General features: G+C 40.8%; 1 protein-coding gene across 5 annotated transcripts in view; it reads right to left on the reverse strand.

The window, feature by feature from the left end:
- Positions 1–15,758, reverse strand: part of DENND4A (DENN domain containing 4A) — a 140,566-nt gene that overhangs the window by 27,219 nt on the left and 97,589 nt on the right. For all 5 annotated transcript variants that reach the window (XM_075006407.1, XM_075006409.1, XM_075006408.1 and 2 more), the window contains 6 exons: positions 9,777–9,910; positions 8,521–8,656; positions 5,433–5,639; positions 5,219–5,347; positions 4,781–4,925; positions 380–502 (listed from right to left, as the gene is read on the reverse strand). In XM_075006407.1, the coding sequence (XP_074862508.1) occupies positions 380–502; positions 4,781–4,925; positions 5,219–5,347; positions 5,433–5,639; positions 8,521–8,656; positions 9,777–9,910 (874 nt within the window). The remainder of the gene's footprint in view (positions 1–379; positions 503–4,780; positions 4,926–5,218; positions 5,348–5,432; positions 5,640–8,520; positions 8,657–9,776; positions 9,911–15,758) is intronic.

The raw sequence follows: 15,758 nt of genomic DNA on the forward strand, positions 1-15,758 counted from the left end.
TACATTGAAAGTGCTGTTAATAAAAAAAAAATTTACTTTAAAATTAGTCACAGGTACTTAGTAGAGATGGAGTCTGTAAGCCTATTTGAATTATGACATTACAAAATAATTACAAAGCATGCAAGAAGTGAGATTGCACTTGTATTTTGAGTCCTTGTATCTCTAAAGCCTTGGACCAATTTGCCTAAACATTTCTGGCTTATACAATGGTAGGCCAATTACTTTAGGACTGATGAAGTTTACAAATAGAGGGATTTGTACTTGCTGTACTTGCTACAGAAGTGACTAGGCAGGCAGTTTACAGTGCAGCCCCATGGATATGAAGGTATCACCATACATACACAATTGAACTGGACATCAATATTTATAAGATGCTTACAAGAACTGGAATCACTCTCTTTCTTGTCCTCCTTTTGTTTTTTTATATCTTGAACTGATGTTTCCTCTTGCTGAAATTCTTCTTTAGATAACATGTTACTGTCAAGATCTGAAAGTCCCCCTCCTGTAACAGGACAATTGATAGAATAAAGCAAATTAACACTATATGCCCATAAAATGAAATACCATGTAGTAGCACAAATTAAATATCCATAATGATGCAAGGATTTCTTTTACTAGGTAAATTCCATCTAAAAATTTGAACACTTTAAAACATAAAAATTGCCATAAACTATCAGGATAAGAATAGATTAATTTAATACAAACTGGCAACACCAAATATATAAAAAATTCAAATTATTTCTATGAAGTTCAAAATAAGCCAGCCAAAGGCTAAACAAAACTTATAAAAACTATTCTCTCTCTTTTAGTTCACCTGCTTAGAAGACAGGTTCAGCTGCTCTGTGCTCAAAAATCCAAATGTCACCCTCGTGTTTAAAAAATTAGATAAACCTATACATTATTCCACTGTACAGTTACAATATGTTTTAAAATGATGAAACATGTAAAAGTCTCATTGCTCTGTTTTTAAATAGAAAATATACTTCTAAAATAAATTCTTTAATCAGAATTATCCTGTAAAATCATGAGAAAGAACACACAGTTACTTTGCAACTCAAGGGGCATCACTGACCTCAGGATGACTAGTATAGCTCTAGCTGAACAAGTTAAGAAAATAAGATAAGCAAGAGATTACATTTCACCAGGGACCAGCAACCTTTCTGAGGCAGAGTATCAAAATTTGACCTTTTAACTTCTATGTATGGTCCAAGTGCTGGTGACTCTTTCTAAAGTTACTATTAGTCCGACTTACAATAGCCTCATTAATAAATAAAGATGCAGAGCTTTACTGTTTAGGTAGCATTAGCTGGTCTTTTGTTAATCCACAAGCACCATGACTTTGAGCAAGCTCCCAGAGGCATGGGGGAGAAGGGACGGGGCTGAGTTCCTGCCTTGCACTGACACCTGCATTTCACAAACAAAACAAAAAGCAGTCAAGTAGCACTTTAAAGACTAGCAAAATGGTTTATTAGGTGAGCTTTCGTGGGACAGACCCACTTCTTCAGACCTTAGCCAGACCAGAACAGACTCAATATTTAAGGCACAGAGAACCAAAAACAGTAAGCAAGGAGGACAAATCAGAAAAAGATAATCAAGGTGAGCAAATCAGGGAGTGGAGGGGTGGGGGGAAGGTCAAGAATTAGACTGAGCCAAGTATGCAGACAAGCCCCTATAGTGACTCAGAAAGTTCCCATCACGATTTAAACCATGTGTTAATGTGCCGAATTTGAATATAAAAGCCAGCTCAGATGTTTCTCTTTCCAAAACGGTGCGATAAGTCCTTTTCTGTAACACACATACCTTTAGGTCATTGACAGAATGCCCCATTCCATTAAAATGTTGACCAACTGGTTTGTGGATCTGGAGTGTTTTGATGTCTGTTTTGTGCCCGTTGACCCTTTGTCTAAGGGAGTTAGAAGTCTGTCCAATATACAAAGCATCTGGGCATTGTTGGCACATGATGTTGGCACAACAATGCCCAGATGCTTTGTATATTGGACAGACTTCTAACTCCCTTAGACAAAGGGTCAACGGGCACAAAACAGACATCAAAACACTCCAGATCCACAAACCAGTTGGTCAACATTTTAATGGAATGGGGCATTCTGTCAATGACCTAAAGGTATGTGTGTTACAGAAAAGGACTTATCGCACCGTTTTGGAAAGAGAAACATCTGAGCTGGCTTTTATATTCAAATTCGGCACATTAACACATGGTTTAAATCGTGATGGGAACTTTCTGAGTCACTATGGCTACGTCTACACGTGAAGCCTACTTCAAAGTAGCCTATTTCGATGTGGAGACATCGAAATAGGCTATTTCGATGAATAACGTCTACACGTCCTCCAGAGCTCGCAACGTCGATGTTCAACATCGACGTTCCGCAGCACCACATCGAAATAGGCGCAGAGAGGGAACGTCTACATGCCACAGTCGCACACATCGAAATAAGGGTGCCAGGCACAGCTGCAGACAGGGTCACAGGGCGGACTCAACAGCCAGCCGCTCCCTTAAAGGGCCCCTCCCAGACACACTTGCACTAAACAGCACAAGATACACAGAGCCGACAACGAGTTGCAGACCCTGTGCATGCAGCATGAATCCCCCGCTGCAGCAGCAGCAGCCAGAAGCCCTGGGCTAAGGGCTGCTGCACACGGTGACCATAGAGCCCCGCACGGGCTGGAGAGACAGCGTCTCTCAACCCCACAGCTGATGGCCGCCATGGAGGACCCCACAATTTCGATGTTGCGGGATGCGCAACGACTACATGGTCCCTACTTCGACGTTCAACGTCGAAGTAGGGCGCTATTCCCATCCCCTCATGGGGTTAGCGGCTTCGATGTCTCGCCGCCTAACGTCGATGTTAACATCGAAATAGTGCCCAACACGTGTAGCCGTGACGGGTGCTATTTCGAAGTTAGTGCCGCTACTTCGAAGTAGCGTGCACGTGTAGACACGTCTTATAGGGGCTTGTCTGCATACTTGGCTCAGTCTAATTCTTGACCTTTCCCCCCACCCCTCCACTCCCTGATTTGCTCACCTTGATTATCGTTTTTCTGATTTGTCCTCCTTGCTTACTGTTTTTGGTTCTCTGTGCCTTAAATATTGAGTCTGTTCTGGTCTGCCTATGGTCTGAAGAAGTGGGTCTGTCCCACGAAAGCTCACCTAATAAACCATTTTGCTAGTCTTTAAAGTGCTACTTGACTGCTTTTTGTTTTGATAGCGTATAGACTAGCACGGCTTCCTCTTTGTTACTGCATTTCACAGTTTTTCTACTCTTGGTGTAGATCAAATGCCTGTCTTTTGTTAACAGTAGTTAGTCTAATCAAAGATATTACCTCACCCACTTTGCCTCTCTTACTTACGAAAAGGGATGCCAGGTACAAAATGTATGAGTCACAATGAAAAACTAGTTATTAAAAACAAATCTTTTCACCTAAATGTGCACTTTTATTTATAATTCCTGAAACATTATCTAAGAGCCAGAGATTTCTAACACAACATGCTACTTGCAGTGTTTTTGTTCTTTACTTAAGAATTGTAGGCAGTAACTAATGATTCATGCATTTTGAAGAGTTAAGGTGAAGAACTGTTAAATATAATCACTTTAATGAATGACTCTTCAATACTTAAACTAAACACATTTTACATTTAACAGAATCCAGATACTCAGGATCAATTTAACAGTTTGATCACCCTCTAACATGTAATGTATAAAGTTAAAAGCAAACCAAGTTAATAAGACACCATATATGAAATAAATTACAAAAAGGATGCATTAGCATAACTTTATACATATCTCTTATACACACAAATCCACACCAAACTTAGCAGCAGTGATACTCTTGAGTACTGAAGTGTATCTGTCCCATAATGTTTATGTCACTAAAACTAACCATGCTTCCATAACAGCATCCAGATCATTTTACAAATACAGCATGATGGTATTTTACTAGTCACAAAGGAGAAAAACTAGTAGTCTATCAACACATATTTGTTCAAGATAATAATTTAGAAGCATGTTATTGGACTGATTGATTCTGGAGCCTTAACCCAGACTGTTGCCTGTACAACTTCGCACATTCAGTCCTGTGTGCATGCTTTTCAAACAAAAAGGTATGCATGCAATAGTTATGGGTTCCATGTGTACAACTGTTATCACTTGTTGTCTAAAATGTGCAGGTGCAGCAACTAGCTATGTAAGTGTTAGCATGTTAAAAGCATGCATGCAAGTTGATATTGCCTGCCAAATATCTGACCTTACCATCTGAAAAGAGTCAGTCACTAAGCCTGTGTCTGGATTGCCGAGAAAACGGTTGGCAAAAGATATGCAAATTGCATGTCGTATTTCTTGCTGACAGCAGTGTTAGGAGAAGCTTTCCCAACGTTTGGCCAGCCCACGGGGGGCCAAATGCCAGGAAAAACCCCTCTGCTGCGACATCCCTTCTTCCTCGTGGAACAGGGAAGACAGGGATGTTGGCAGAACACTCCCACAGTCTCTCCATAGAAGCCTGCAGTTTGGACATAGCCATAATAAAATGCATGCTGCATTAAGAAGTCTATTAGTAACATGAATGAAGCAAAGACAGAACATTTGTCATTTTAGTTGTAACATGGTAACAGGATTTCTTTTTATTTAAAAATGTTTAATATTAACATTAATGAAGTTTTTATTAAATGAATAATATAAACTTAATTCAATCCTTTGACAGAAAAATACTTTTAAAATACAACTTGTTTATCAATGTAAACTAATATAAAAATGAATGAATACTTTACCAGAAAGAGGTGCTTGTGATACGTCTGCATGCAGTTTTTTTAAAGCTTTTTTAAACTGCACTATTCCTAATACAACATTTCTTATCTTTGTCCATAGGAAATAGCCACTTCTATTACTTGAAGGCCAGGTGCTTTCCAAAACAGCCTATTCAATGAATGAAGTTAGAACAAATGATTATAAGAAGTCCTTCCATTCTGTTAGATTTATTTAAGATTTTTAAAAGCAATGATATTCAAAAAGTGGTTATTTGACTTAAATGCAACTGGCAAGAAACATGATGCATTAATAATGTAAATCTTAAAACATAAAAAAATACAAAACAATTCTCTAAGTTATTTCTGTAAAATTATTCTTTCAGTAATTTTTGCTTGCTATTTAATTATGTACAACAATATGAATACATCAGCCTCCCTCCTCTGCTCCCCCAAAACACCCACCTTATTGTAGTAGCCATATGTAATGGCACTAGGGAAAACACCAGCTTTTTTCATTTCAAAAAGGACTCTCACAGCAAGCACAGGCTGTCCATACTGCCCGCATAGCTGCATAAGCACCCGGTAACATACCTGGAAACAAGCATTTTTAATGTTTCATTTTATTACAGGATTTATACAAATTTCAAAACAAAACCTCCAGGATTCATTTTTTTACCTCATCAGGTGTATCTATCTTTTTGGTATGCATTTTTTGCAGCACGTCGTATGCAGTTCTTAAAGCCCTGACTTTTGAATGGCACACTTTCACATATGCTGGAAGGCAGATAAACCATAGGCCATAGCAATGTCGCAGTAAACACCTGGACCACATCTGAGGTATGGAGGAGTACCTCTTAGCTATTTTATGGGCTGACTTTATTTCCTGTAAAGAGGCAAAAAGTTAGTATCTTTAATATATGTATATTTTTTTTAAGAAATGATTCTGTTCTTCATAAAAGTAAGAGCTTGGTGAAGTTCTTTGACAACTTTTTGAGCAAAATAAGTCAAGACACGTGGAAATTTGAGCTGGAGGCCGGACAGACAGGAGAAAGCACAGCACTAGCTGCTCAGTTCTTATTTGAAATAAGCAGAGATACATCATGTAGAATCAGCTCCTGTGGGCTTCATAGCTGCCCACGAGAAAGCTACTTGCTTCCCAAAGACTTTATGTTAAGTCACTGAAGCCTTCTGCTCTCATAAACAAATAACTGATTCATCCTATCCCCTCCTTCCCCCCTGCTCACAAATATTAAGAATAACTGAGAATGTGATGTAAAACAGTTCTCTCTACTTCATCTACTAGATATTTTAGAGAGTTGGTAAGTCTGTCTGTCTATTTGCGAGTCTGTTTGTTCCTGAACTTCTCCTGAATCATAAGAGCTAGGACTGCCAAATTTGGTACATAGCTTTCTCTTTTCATAATTTAAAGCAGGGTAAGGATTTGATTGTGCCAGGACAATGGGATGTGCCTGGAACACAACTGTTTCTCATCCATGGAAATGGAAGGTGCTGATAGCAGGGACACTTATACTCCATAAAGGGCAGCAAGTGCACCAGCCCTAAGGGGCAGTTGCTAGCTGGGCAAGAGTCCAGTTTCACTCTCCTGACAGGGGCGGCAGCCTGACTCTTGCTGCCCCTGACAGGAGCAGTTCCCCCCCCACATCATATCTGTGTCCTGGAGCACAGTGGAGGACAATTCGTAAACAGTAAGGGCTACCACTCCATGGTCTTGCAGGCCATGGAGGACAGCTGGGGCTGGTTCCAGGACATATACGTGGGCTGGCCTGGCTGTACCCATTATGTGTGAGTCTTCCAGAACCTGGGCCTCTGCCACCAGCTGGAAGCAGGAACCTACACCCCCCAGAGGGAGATCCCCCTTGGAGACACCACCATCCCCCTCTGCTTGGTGGCTGACGCCACATACCCGCTCCAGCCTTGGCTCATGCATCCCTATAGGGGCCAAACCACCTCTGGCCATGAGCACTTCAATGGCCACTTCAACCACACCCACCAGGTGGTTCAGTGAACCTTTGGCTGCTTGAAGGGGCGGTGGCGCTGTCTCCTCGCCTGCCTGGATGTGGGCATCATCATCGTCCCCCAGGTTGTGAGCGCCTGCTGCACACTCCACAATATCGTGGAGAGTAAAGAGGAGGCCTTCATGCAGAGGTGAGTGGTCGAGGCCAGCACAGGCTACCCTCAGCCAGACACTGCCCCTAGTGCCAGGCCCACCAGAACGTGATCTGCATCTGGGAGGCCCTGCGCCAGTACTTTGACTAGGGGTCCCAGTGAGCACCAACCCAGCCACTCCCAGCGGGTCTCCCGCACACTCCCCCCAACCTCTCGCACACTGCCCCTCCCACTGAGCACACGGAGTGGGGGCCCTAGGGCTCCTCACGTGGCTGGCTGGTGGCCATGCTGTTCCAGTAGCCGTTGGTGGTCTGGCTGAGGCATGCGGGGCACCACAAGTGATGGCTGCTGCCTGCTCACTCTCAGCTTCTTGCAGTGGGGTTTCCTGGTCTGTGCAGCTATAAAAGCCACTGCATGCACATACCATAGATCCCTGCAGTGGCTCGGCAGCATGACTCTGCCTAACAGGTGATTGCCACCATAGCAGACATCAGTCGTTCAAAAAAGCAGGACGCAGAGTGTCTAAATACATCTATTTTTGAAAAAAAGACGTTGAAAGAGAAGCCTCATCCTATTTTCTGTTTGGAAGAGAAGCTTCAATTCCTGAAGTGCCTAACGTAGACTTAATCTTCGAAAGAGCACACGATGCACGTAGACACACCATGTGCTAATTTGAAGTGGGGCCTGCTCTTTTGAAAGGCTAGTATAGATGCAGCTATAGTGAGCACAGAGAGGGATAGCTCAGTGGTTAGATCACTGGCCTGCTAAACCCAGAGTTGTGAGCTCAGTCCTTGAAGGGACCTGGGGCAAATAGATTTAAAAAAAAAAATCTTTCAGGGATGGTGATAGGTCCTGCTGTGAGTGCAGGGGACTGGACTTGACTTTTCTGAAGGTCCCTTCCACTTCTATGAGATATATATTAAAGAGTGCCTACTGAAGACATTGGTAATGAGAAGGACCTGAGAAACAGCCTCACCTTAATATACAGGGCTCCCAGTTGCCAGGGCTGGCCAACAGAATCTAAACTCACATGCACAAGCATTTGGGCAACAGTGGGGATCTTCAAGTTAGTTTCTTGGTGACTAAATAATTTTTAATTGCACCTACAAGTAGGGTAACCAAGAATATTGATTGCTAAGCTTGGAAGCAGAAGGCCCTTGTAAACTTCTAAAACTTCTCTAGTACAGGTTGTACCTCCCTGGTCCAGCACCCTTAGGACCTGACAGATCCCAAACCAAAGTGACAGCAGAGGGACTTCTCAGGAGAAGAGTCAGGTGGCTGTGAAGCCCTGTAGCTGGAGGCCAGGAGTGTAGCCACACAGGAGCACACCAAACCCCATGGCCAGTGGGCTGCACTCCCAGCCTTGCCCATGAGTCTGCACTCCTGGCCCGCAGCTGTGGAGCTCCATGGCCACTCTGCATCTTCTCCCAAGCATCCCCTATCTCTGCTTGATTTTTAGTGTCGCAAATGAGCTATGTGCAGTGCTCTGGAAGCTCTGGGAGGGTGGGCAAGGAGTTGCTGACTGTGGGGCTAGTTTTCTCCATGAGTGCTTCAGCCAAGCAGCATCCATGGGGACGCTGGACCACTCAAGTCCAGATTATTGAGGTCCAACCTGAAATATAAGTATTTCAAAGTACCTGTTTTGTTCTCCTGAACATTGGGGATGGGCTGTTGGGACTACTGGCTTTCGAAGAAAGCTTGTTATTTGGTGTAGTCAGGAAACCCTCAGGTCGGTCAAACAAGTCTAGTTTCAGCACAGGAAATCCATTATAGCTGTAAAAGAAAAACATGCCATATCTAACCTCCATGAGACAATTTCAAGCAGAAGTGAATATACAGACTAAGAATGTCAGTGGATAAAAGCAGTCAGACTTTCATCAGGTAAAGAGGAACAGAATATTTTTCTACTGAATATTCTGGGTGCCTTCCATAAACACACAAGCTCTTCACTTGTTACGTCTACTTACTTAACCAATTTTGATTCTTAAGTATCAGTTTTTCTTTACTAGTATTCCAATAAATTAGTACAAGCCAAATGTATTAGAATTGACTGTAGCTAGAAGAAGAAACGTGCTGATTTAGTTTCTAATGAACAAAGAACACAGGGCCCACAAAAATCAATATATCCACTACAAAACAAATCTGAAAGATAAAATGAGATTACCCAGCTATACAAGTCCAATTTAATCTAGCGATATAACAAAGATGTCAATAGAAATAATCTAATCTGACATGTAATTACTAAATTAATAACATCAGTTTTAACTCAAGAGCCTGATTCAGTGAAATGCCGGGTTTCCTGCAAAGCAGTAACCATGCTCAGCTTGTACTCAAACCAACAGGAGCTGAAAAACATTGTAACTGTCAGTGTAGTTAATGAGTGAAATAAATTAACTAGAGAGGTTGTGGAATTTCCATCGCTGGAAGTTTTTAAGAGCAAATTGGACAAAACACCTGTCAGAGATGGTTCAGATACTACTTGTTCCTGCCATGTGTGCACTTCATGACTGCACTTAATGACTTCTCAAGCTTCCCTCTAGTTCTATTATTCTGTGATGGACACTGAATATTTTACAAGTGGTCTTCTGTAAACTGCAGACTAAGGCCCTGAATTTTCAAAAATTTTGATATAAATATTAGGTCAGTGCAACTAAGAGTAAAATACCAAATAAAGTAATTTGATGGCCACACAAATGAAAGTCGTTCAAGCTTCAGTTCAGCTGGCACAGCAGGCTTTTCACCTGTAAGTTGCTTTTTACAGAATCAAAAATTGTGAGACTAAAATGCCATGTTCTACAATTATCACAGTACAGCTCCGCAAATGAGCCGCAGAAAGGCAACAGAGCACATATTGTTGTTATTTGCAAGTATCTTATTCTGCTCCCTTGAGTACCTGTATTGCAAAGGATGCTCTTCACCATTAGGTAGGTGAGGGATCTCAGGCGGTGTTATGAAAACGGTATGTTCACTCTTGTAGGACTCGTCCAGCTCTATAAGCCGTGTTTCAGCACTCCTGTCCATATCTACCTACAGAAATGTAATTACAGCAGCTAGTTAAAGTTATATTTGGTTATAAGAAAATAATATCAGTCTACTGCATGGCATAGGCAAACACTATGCAATTTGAACAAAAGACTATTTGGTATAGTAAGAGGAGGGCTTAAAACTTAAGCCACTGGCCTGGTCTGAGGCCTGAGGTTTCGCCAATGATTGTCATGACTTCACTAATGCTTAACAAAGTTAACTTGCGAGCAAGAGGTAGGCCCTGCCAACAAAATCTGGCAGGAACAAGACTGATAGTGCAAAAACATTAATTGGTATTAGGCACAGGCTGGAAGCACATTCCAGAAGGATAGTTACAACACCTTGTTAAGAAGCATCTTGGTACCAATACACTCCGCACAGATAACAGGGACATACTGACCCAGCTTCTGAACAGAGTCTAAAATGACAGCATGATGGATAGAGGTGTTTTGATCGAACCACCAGATGCAAAGTAATGGGTGGTATCTAGGCAACATCAGGGTGACACCCTGGTACATTGGGGTGATGGGCAACTTGTTTGTAACTATGTATAAACATGTGTCTTGGAGATGCTAGCTTTGTCCAGCCTGCGGGGCAACAGGAAACCTCCCTGACTGAGCTTAGTCCTTTATCATAGGCACATATTCTCAGCAGCCTTGCAGAGGCTACCAGGCTCTATTACTGTGGTTTGTTTACAATAGATCTGGCCTGGCGTCTTTGCACCTTATCTGATTTTGTCGTCTCTGGGAGTTCCCTTGGAGTCTGCTGTGCTGGCTACCTGTGCAGAACCCGTGCAACACACTGGGGGAGCACATGCACACAGCTGAATGTTTATCATCATTGAGCAGAGCAAGATACTTGTCAGGACACCATACTGGTGACTTCTGACCCACATGTGGAAGAACTCCTGGCACGGTGATGATTAAGAGGCACAGTTGTTGGGAGGAGGTTAAATGAGGATTAGCTATGTTATATTGATCTGCGTTTTTTGCTAAAACCTTTCTCCAGTCAGAATTTATATGACAGCTCCCCATTTAGGGAAGGAGTGCTACTACAAAAGACAACTTTTGAGACTTGGATGCTTCATCTGTAATTAATTTTAGCACTTCAACTCTGACCTGATGGTCACCTTTGAGATATCTACCTCAGAATATTTATCTGCTTAATGATGAATTTGGTTATCATTCATGTAAGTTCATAGCCATTTTCTGTCCTAATGGATCCCTTTACCTGTCCAGAATATTTGGTTTAGTGAAGAATATCATCTTTCAGAGGTAAGCCATTGGAGACCTGTGTGGCAACAGCAGAAATTGCTCCTAACTAATTTTCCAAGATGAAAATTTAGCGAGTTTCTTCTATTCCAGCTTGATTGCTGACTGGACTGGTAACGGAAGCCTGACTAAAATGTGTAATTCAGTGAAAACAAATAGCTTCTGCATAGCAATTTCAGTTTCTTACACAGTCATTAACTTCCGTAATTGCTATAAACTGGCAACTCCTTCTGCCTGCTTAAGCATACACATATTTAAAGAGATGCTAGATTTAAGCCATCTGACTTATCCGAAATAATGGTTGATCCTCAAACTTTCTGACTCCCTGTAAGACAGGAAGAATTGAACTCAGCTGTAAAATTCAATTAGGCAAAACAAAAATTGCTGTTTTACTCAAGAACCAAAAGGAAGCAGAGGTTACCTAACATTATTACTGAAAGCTTTTCTTTCCATTCCTTGAGCCACAGAAACATTCTTACAAGAAAGTATGGTTGTTTCACTGACAAGAACAGAAGAAGAGTAAAAGAAGAGAATTTTTACCACATGCCAACAGATGTTAGCATTAATAGTTTGAACCCTGTGTGTGTCTCAGGAGCAGTTGAACAGAAAACTGTAGCCTGTCAGATAACATGAAATTGCTATTTCTCACCTAGGATATATTTTATTCGTCCAACACCAACATTTAAATATATGAATGGCTGTGTAGCTGTGAAGTGAACCACTGAGATAAAAACAAAAAGGGGACTGGAATTAAAATTTAAGTCATGCGACAGCCTTTTATCATGTATGTCAAGTATATGGCAGGCTCCCTTGTCAGTAAGACAATGTACTGGATTTTTATCCTCAGTCTTTTCTCCTTGAAAGAGAGGTAAGCCATGTTAGCCTGTATCTTCTCAAAACAAAGCAAGCAGTCCTGTAGCACCTTAAAAGATTAACAATATCATTTATTTGGCAAGGAGCTTTCATTGGAAAGATCCACTTCTTCAGATTCTGGAGCAGAACTGAGAGGAAAACTGAAAGAAAACCAAGGAATCGGTGAAATGCAAAAAGTAAAAAGGAAGGTGGGTTGGTGAAAAGAAAGAGGGGCAGAGAGAAGAAAAAACCCTCTGGGAAGTGTCAATTAAGTTAAGTGGGATGTCTGTTATCCCCGCAGAAGGTGGGGAAGTTGTCCTTGTAACGCATAAGATAATTGAGATCTTTGATGTGTCCATGGTGATAGGTATCAAACTTGTCAATGAACTCCAATTCAGATGTCTACCTTTGTAATCTGATGTGAAAGAGAGTTACTGAGCACATACCTAAACTTAGCCATCTACTGTATAAGCTTTCAGCTACTTTTAATAAGCTTATTACACATCATGGATCTTTAGGAGATATTCGGTTCATGTAAACATGTATTTCTCTATGAATACTGTACAAAATGGTAAATTCACCCATTTCAGGGAGAGACAAAAGCTTCAAGTTTGATTTCAAGTGCACTCAGCATTACCAACACCCATTCAAGTTAACAGGTGCAACGGACGCTCAGCAGCATCTCTATAACTCATGCCATTTCCAATCAGGATCCTATTCAGGACTTCACTTTGATGGCATAACACCAGCAACCAATATACTGTAATACTTGCAAGGTTGTTCAGTCTTATAATTAGGGTCCTATCAAATTAACGGTCAGAGAATTTCTGAAGTTGTAAATTTCATGATTTCAGGCATTTAATGGTGCTGCAAAAGTAGGGTCCTGATCAAAAGTGGGGCTTGAAGGGGCTGCAAGCTTAGTGTAGGGAGGTCACAGTATTGCCATTTTTATGTTGGCACCACCATTGCTGTCAGAGCTGGGAAACTGGACAGCAGCAGTTACCAGTCAGGAGCTCAGCTCTGAAAGCAGTGTCACCATCAGCAGACACACAGAAGTAAGGGGTGGCATTGTCTGGAATTGCCACCCTTACTTCTGTGCTACTGCCTTCAGGTAGGAGCCCTTGGCCAGCAGTCACCACTCTTCAGACACCTGGAGGCAGTGCAGAAGACAGAGTGGCAATACAATAACACCCCACTTCACCTGCCCTGCTACAACAATCTTGCAATCCCTTTTTCAGATTAGGACTTCCATTTGGAGAAACACTGGTTTCTTCCATTAAATCTCTACAGTATAGAGTAAAATTAAACAAAATATTAGATTTCACAAGTGAGAGAGGGAACCAGATTTCAGGGTTTGAAACATATTTGTCACAGCTGTGAATATGGCAGGGCCCTATCTATCACAGACACAGAAGGGACCTGTAATTTTGCTCTGGTTCTCTCTTGCTCTCTCTTGCAAGAAATGCTGACTGATCACATGAACAACCTTTGCCAAAGTCTGTTCTGGTAAGGCTATGATCTGAAAAAGTGGGTCTGTCCCACGAAAGCTCATCACCTAACAAATCACTTTGTTACTCTTTAAAGTGCAACATGAATGCTTTTTTGTTTTGATAGAATACAGGCTAACATGGCTCTCTCTCTGTCACTATTCAACCTCTGCTTAGGTCCAAAATTACTTCTGGCTTCTGTCCCTGCAGCATTTTTTTTCCCCTTTGCTGGTAACATAATTTACCTCTACCATAACAATGAATAGACATCAAGGAAAGTCTGCTTCCTTCCTAAGACATCAAAAACGCTCAATTTTTGTAGCTGCTGTGTTCAACTCCAATACCATGACATCTATATCACATTCATTGAAATGATCTAAAAATGTGCCCTTGCTCTCTTTTGATAGAGAAAATATCATCATCGGCCCATTTTAAGCATCAGAGTATCAAAAATTAAAAAGGACACATCTAATTCAGAGTTATCTGTAGAAATTTCAAAATATTCTGCCATATTCTCTGACAGTTTTTGGTCTAACTTGATCTAACAGATATATCTCCTACGTCACAGCCAGCAAATATAGAGACAGAGCACAACCAAGTGTAAACAAGTTTCAATAGCAGCTAGTGGTACTTTCATGCTTATGTAGATTTTAAATTTAAAAAAAAATACCCAACCTCCACTAAAATTCAGGAAGATGCACACTAATTAATGGCTATATTCTAGAAGTAACTTTCAAATAAATTTAGTGATGGTCAAATCTTCCATACTGAAGGACCTACAGACTGAAGTCTTCTCTTTATTCACATAAGCATACCATGAGCAACAGCAGCAAAGGCTTCTCTAGGCTGCTCCATGCCTGACCTAAATGTGATGACTCCAAAGGGTGAACAGACAGCCTATTCTTCACAAAGAAGCTAATGAGTCAATAGCAATGGAGACGGAAGAGGAAATATGTCCCCGAGGAACTAGATTCAGACACTGTTCCAATGAATTATTATAATTTGGTTCTTTGTTTTCCTATACGTGGTGGTCAACCCTGTAATACCAATAAACTAACTAAAGTGTCACTTCACACGACCTAATTAACTGCTGTCAATTACTAGTCCGAGTTGGATTTCAACTGGAGCTCATGGAGACCACAGGCTGCACATTCCAGTGCCAATTTCCCAATCTAATTAGCTGTTCTGAAATAATTTGTCCATGCATCCTGTAAGTCAAAACATCTTGTACTATTCTAAATATACAATATTGTAAGGAAAATTATGTGCTCTGAACCCATTCTTTATTTGTAATAAAGTCACTGGCTACAATCTCTTTTACAAAACCTTTTTGCAAAGGTTTTGTTTTTTTTTTAAATAGAAAAGTACTTGGCTGAACTTGAAATATGAAACCTACAGATTGATACTGTGATTCCTGAAAGTTCAGCAATTGCAGATTCAAATACAGAAAAAGCAGATTCCTCAAGCAATATACAATTAAAATAAATTTCATAGTAACATATACATACTTAATATAGTTTGGAAAGGATCCTTGAAAATAGTTAGTATTTGATAAGCACAACTTTTCTGGTACATGGAGATGCTGTTAATTATGTATTTTACTTCATGAGAGAGATTGAGAGGATTAGTAATTTAATCATGTGAACAACAAGAACATATGGCTTTTTAAATAGCAAAAATCAAACTTTACTTCATAATTTCAATGTTTCTAAAGATTTAAAGAAACCAGAGAAACAAGTTTTTATTTTTGGTTTCAACAATAAAGTATATTAAACTCAGTAGTTTATACAAAGTGAGCCATTTCTGAAAAGTTTCAGGAAAAATGAGATCTTATGGAACAAATCAGCAATGTCTAAGACCTTATTTGAATTACGACACAATAGTCAAAAATTGCAGCTGAGTTGCACACAAGCCATAGAATATGGCAAATGCTCCTATGGTGGGGGTATGGAACTGGGCCATCAAACTAGCTCCAGCTGCACATATCATAAAATTGGCTATCTGAAAGATGAACTTGATAGTGGTAGGCAATTTTATCATCCAGTTGTATTCAAAAACAGCCACACAGGTCCTTTTGCATTGTTCCAGTCATGATCTGATCGCCAATATACATATCTTGCCATCGGAGGGGAAGAAGGACAATGACCAAGCTAACTGTTGATTTTCTTATAATATATTTCTTGCATTTTTAACCTTATATCCTAAACCCAAAGACATTGTCAGGTATAAGGGGTCCAAGGA

This window comes from Carettochelys insculpta, chromosome 12 (assembly GCF_033958435.1).
Source record: "Carettochelys insculpta isolate YL-2023 chromosome 12, ASM3395843v1, whole genome shotgun sequence".
Taxonomy (NCBI): domain Eukaryota; kingdom Metazoa; phylum Chordata; order Testudines; family Carettochelyidae; genus Carettochelys; species Carettochelys insculpta.